Genomic DNA, 5,781 nt, shown 5'->3' with positions numbered 1-5,781 from the left:
TTAGACAGAATTAATGTTTTATTGTTTTCGGATATAGACATATATATTACTAGTAAATATTGCCACTAATGAAAACTACTATAATCACACCCAAAAAGGATTAAACTCTATAATAAAAGTTCATGCTGTGACATTCAATGCATTCAACCACTCTAAAACCTGTCAATGCACTTCAGTGTTGCTTGTTTAATGTTACTCAGATTAATACTGCTGCTTTACAGCAATAATAACCCAGAGATATGGTCAGATTTGAACATTTATGCATTTTACAGACACTTTTATCCAGAGTGACTCGTTCTGATCTGAAATATCCTTATCCAGCCAGAGGAAATGGGATATATTTAATATCAACTCCACTTTTTATCTACTCTTTCACCAGGACTGCAATGTAATCCAGTTAGAGGACAAATGGAGATATTTGCCTTCTCTGATTAAAAAAAGATCACAGTAATTCCCCGTGTTCGTCTTCTAGAGTTTCATAAAAGATCTAAATGTGATTTTAGAATATATAACAGCCTCAAATCCACTGAAGCGTTTCCATTAAAAGCGTCATCGTGCAGCCTCTGTGGGAGTTTTTGTCAACTGTAAGACTCTATTCCAGATGTTGGGAAACTCCTACCTTGGTTTTGTCGCTTGGATTAGCCCCGAGCTCCAGTAACCTGTCGAGGACTGACAGACGGCTCTCCCGCACCGCCAGCATCAGCAGACTCAGACCCGACTCCTGAGAGAAAACAGCAGCATTACTCACTGCAGACATGTGTGGTTTACTACAGTACTCACAGCAGGAGCGCAACACTTCTGCATTACACATGAGGACAGTCACAATGTCCAGCAGATGCAGATGCAAAGAAACAACTAAAAGCTTAAGTGCATATTTTTAATTAATTAATTTCCCTGGTGAAAAATCCATCTTAAACCAGCCTAAGCTGGTTGGCTGGTTTTAGCTGGTTGACCAGGCTGGTTTTAGAGGGGTTTTGGCCACTTCCAGGCTGGTTTCCAGCCATTTTCAGCCTGGTCTTAGCTGTTCAGGCTGGGAGATGACCAGCTAAAACCAGCTTGACCAGCCTAGCCAAGCTGGAAGTCCAGCCAAAACCAGCTATATCCAGCTTAAACCAGGCTGGTTAAGCTGGTTTTAGCTTTATTTGGCTGGTCATTTTCCAGCCTGACCAGCTAAGACCAGGCTGGAAATGGCTGAAAACCAGCCTGGAAGTGGGCAAAACCCCTCTAAAACCAGCCTGGTCGACCAGCTAAAACCAGCCAACCAGCCTAGGCTGGTTTAAGCTGGATTTTTCAGCAGGGTTATTTTATTTTCAGCTTAGTGCCTTTAATAATGTGCGGTTGCCACAGCGGAATGAACTGCCAACTTATCCAGCACATGTTTTTACGCAGCAGATGCCCTACCAGCCGCAAATCATCACTGGAAAACATCCATACACGCTTATTCACACACATACACTACATTAATTTTAACATAATCAATTCACCTGTAACACATGGGTTTGGACTTATGGGGGCAACCAGAACACCCTGAGGAAACCCAAACGAACAACGTGCTACCCACTGCGCCACCACGTCGCCAGTTTTTAATTTAGATAAAGCATTTTAAACATTGCAAAAGCCTAATTATACCGCATTCAATAACAAATATGTCAATATTTTTAATTTTAAATACTAATTTCTACTAAGATCCATTATGATGGTGACAAGTTTACGATCAGAAGTGTTGCACAACCACAGCACAAGTCAGACACTTTATCTTTATTAGCCTAATACTATAAACAATAAATATTAATTCATAATTATGAAGAACAAAAACCCAGACTTATTCTGAATTAATTAGTATTTAATTAATGCATTTTTAAATACATTAATCCAGATCCAATATGTTGATTATAAGTTCATTAAAAATGCATTTTATCCTTTACTAAATTATTTATAATTGGGGCATTTTGATGCATTAGCGCTCCATTTTATAATAATAAACACCAATAATCATCAACATACAGATGTTTTACATTAGATTAATAAATAAAATTAAATTAAATAGTAAAAAGTAGGGGGGGGGGCACTAGCATAGATCGAAGTGCACCAAATAATACACTAAAATCTCATCTAATCTAAAATTACAACATGAAAATGCATTAATGCATTAGGTAACTTATATTAAAATGCAGTAATAAGTTGCTATAACAAATATGCCTCCTGTACAAATACATTATAAAATGTTTATAGTTGATTACTTCATTTATATTCATGATAGTGATGTTTATTTACATTTTAAAAAATATATTTATGTACAATTCATTTGTAATGTTCGTTCATCAAACTACACTCAATATACACTTAAAATACTGGGTGGTTTTAATCCAGTGTCCTTTCAAATATGCACAAACCCAAGGTTGGGTTATTTTTTATTAGGTTTAAATAAAAAATGTTGTACTCAGCTGTTGAGTTTGTCCATATCTGACCCACATTATCAGCATTTGACCCAGCCTTGGATTCAATCAAACAACTCTATATTTGCCAGTGTTTGACCCTGCATTGGATTAAGACAACTCTATATATGGCAGTATTTGACCCAGAGTTAGATTAAAACAAACAACATTTGCCAGTGTTTGAACCAGAGTTGAATTAAAACAGCCCTACATTTGCCAGTATTTGACTCAGAGATGAATTAAAACAAACAACACTATATTTGCCAGTTTTTGACCCAGAGATGAATTAAAACAACCCTATATATGGCAGTATTTGACACAGTGTTTAATTATAACAACCCTATTTTTGCCAGTATTTGATCCAGCATTGAATTAAAACAAAAAACCCTATATTTGCCAGCATTTAACCTAGCGTAGAATTAAAACAACCCTATATTTGCCAGTACTTGAGCCAGTGTTAAATTAAAACAAACAACCCTATATTTGCCAGTATTTGACCCAACATTAAATTAAATCAACCCTATTTTTGCCAGCATTTAACCTAGCGTAGAATTAAAACAACCCTATATTTGCTAGTACTTGAGCCAGTGTTAAATTAAAACAAACAACCCTTTATTTGCCAGCATTTGACCCAGCATTAAATTAAAACAACCCTATATTTGCCAGCATTTGACCCAGCATTAAATTAAAACAACCCTATATTTGCCATGACCCAGCATTAAATTAAAACAACCCTATATTTGCCAGCATTTGACCCAGCATTAAATTAAAACAACCCTATATTTGCCATGACCCAGCATTAAATTAAAACAACCCTATATTTGCCAGCATTTGACCCAGCATTAAATTAAAACAACCCTATATTTGCCATGACCCAGCATTAAATTAAAACAACCCTATATTTGCCAGCATTTGACCCAGCATTAAATTAAAACAACCCTATATTTGCCAGCATTTGACCCAGCATTAAATTAAAACAACCCTATATTTGCCATGACCCAGCATTAAATTAAAACAACCCTATATTTGCCAGCATTTGACCCAGCATTAAATTAAAACAACCCTATATTTGCCATGACCCAGCATTAAATTAAAACAACCCTATATTTGCCAGCATTTGACCCAGCATTAAATTAAAACAACCCTATATTTGCCATGACCCAGCATTAAATTAAAACAACCCTATATTTGCCAGCATTTGACCCAGCATTAAATTAAAACAACCCTATATTTGCCATGACCCAGCATTAAATTAAAACAACCCTATATTTGCCAGCATTTGACCCAGCATTAAATTAAAACAACCCTATATTTGCCATGACCCAGCATTAAATTAAAACAACCCTATATTTGCCAGCATTTGACCCAGCATTAAATTAAAACAACCCTATATTTGCCAGCATTTGACCCAGCATTAAATTAAAACAACCCTATATTTGCCATGACCCAGCATTAAATTAAAACAACCCTATATTTGCCAGCATTTGACCCAGCATTAAATTAAAACAACCCTATATTTGCCATGACCCAGCATTAAATTAAAACAACCCTATATTTGCCAGCATTTGACCCAGCATTAAATTAAAACAACCCTATATTTGCCAGCATTTGACCCAGCATTAAATTAAAACAACCCTATATTTGCCAGCATTTGACCCAACATTAAATTAAAACAACCCTATATTTGCCATGACCCAGCATTAAATTAAAACAACCCTATATTTGCCAGCATTTGACCCAGCATTAAATTAAAACAACCCTATATTTGCCAGCATTTGACCCAACATTAAATTAAAACAACCCTATATTTGCCATGACCCAGCATTAAATTAAAACAACCCTATATTTGCCATGACCCAGCATTAAATTAAAACAACCCTATATTTGCCAGCATTTGACCCAGCATTAAATTAAAACAACCCTATTATTGCCATGACCCAGCATTAAATTAAAACAACCCTATATTTGCCAGCATTTGACCCAGCATTAAATTAAAACAACCCTATTATTGCCATGACCCAGCATTAAATTAAAACAACCCTATATTTGCCAGCATTTGACCCAGCATTAAATTAAAACAACCCTATTATTGCCATGACCCAGCATTAAATTAAAACAACCCTATATTTGCCAGCATTTGACCCAGCATTAAATTAAAACAACCCTATATTTGCCAGCATTTGACCCAGCATTAAATTAAAACAACCCTATATTTGCCAGCATTTGACCCAGCATTAAATTAAAACAACCCTATATTTGCCAGCATTTGACCCAGCATTAAATTAAAACAACCCTATATTTGCCAGCATTTGACCCAGCATTAAATTAAAACAACCCTATTATTGCCAGCATTTGACCCAGCATTAAATTAAAACAACCCTATATTTGCCAGCATTTGACCCAGCATTAAATTAAAACAACCCTATTATTGCCAGTATTTGACCCAGCGTTGGCTTGCAACAGCCCTGTGTCTTTCGCGCATCTCTCACCTCATCGCACTGAAGTATGTCCGGATCTCCTCTCTCTAAAGTCTTGATCTTCTGCTCCAGCGCCATCCACTCTCCGCGGAGCGCCAGAGGCACCAGGCGCTGCGGGGCCCCGGAGACACACGAGCTCTCAGACATCACCGCGGAAAGACTAAACACAAACTAAACACACGCGGATCTGCGAGCACAGGGACATAAGCGCGTGCATGTGAAGTGGAGATGAGTGTCTGCTGCAGGTGCTGCTCCGCGGGTCCTCCCCAGACTATGGTCCTCCCTCCTGCTGGTAGGAGGTACAGGATAACAAATAAAGCGGACATTCCTGCAACTCTGCGGTGGGTTAAAGTTTGCAGACTCCGCCTTCAGTTCCTCCTGTTTTCCTGGATTGTACCAAAAGACTAGACACGAGTGCACGGCGAAAAAGTCCGAGTAGGAGGAAAGTAATACAGCACTGTGTAAAAAGTGTGTTTTTAAGTTAAATCAAAGTTTGTTTGGACCTAAAAGCAGAAGTAAATGACACATCATCCCTTCCATCATTATTCTTTTGCTCATGCAATACAATAACTTAAATGTAGAAACTGTGTACAATTACACATTAAAGTTGTAATGATTTGATTTGCCTGATACTGAATATAAGCACAGTTCTCTTTTGCTTTAACAATCATCACACACACACACACATATATATATATATATAGTTGCAAAATGTTTACAAGTCCATTAACAACTTTTCAGACTGGAGTCCCCGCCTGTTTTGCATTTAACTAGAGGAGACCTGGGGCCTGTTTCAGTAAGGAGGTTCAAACAACTCAGAGTTTAGCGCGCGCACCGTGACTATAAAAAGGCATTATCAATAGAGCGTA

At 37.2% G+C, this 5,781-nt stretch overlaps 1 protein-coding gene across 2 annotated transcripts in view; it reads right to left on the bottom strand.

The window, feature by feature from the left end:
- trpn1 (transient receptor potential cation channel, subfamily N, member 1) overlaps nt 1-5,233 on the bottom strand; it is a 49,708-nt gene extending 44,475 nt beyond the window's left edge. The window contains exons 1-2 of one of the 2 annotated variants that reach the window (XR_012394486.1): nt 4,925-5,233; nt 620-721 (exon numbers count right to left, since the gene is read on the bottom strand). Coding sequence is in view for 1 of the 2 variants with exons in the window: in NM_183349.1 (NP_899192.1) it covers nt 620-721; nt 4,925-5,059 (237 nt within the window). In the remaining variant the exon portion in view is untranslated. 2 annotated transcript variants of the gene reach the window in all.
- Nucleotides 5,234-5,781: the final 548 nt, after the last annotated feature.

Source organism: Danio rerio, chromosome 19 (genome assembly GCF_049306965.1).
Source record: "Danio rerio strain Tuebingen ecotype United States chromosome 19, GRCz12tu, whole genome shotgun sequence".
Classification (NCBI taxonomy): Eukaryota; Metazoa; Chordata; class Actinopteri; order Cypriniformes; family Danionidae; genus Danio; species Danio rerio.
This window is presented reverse-complemented; position numbering and strand designations above follow the sequence as displayed.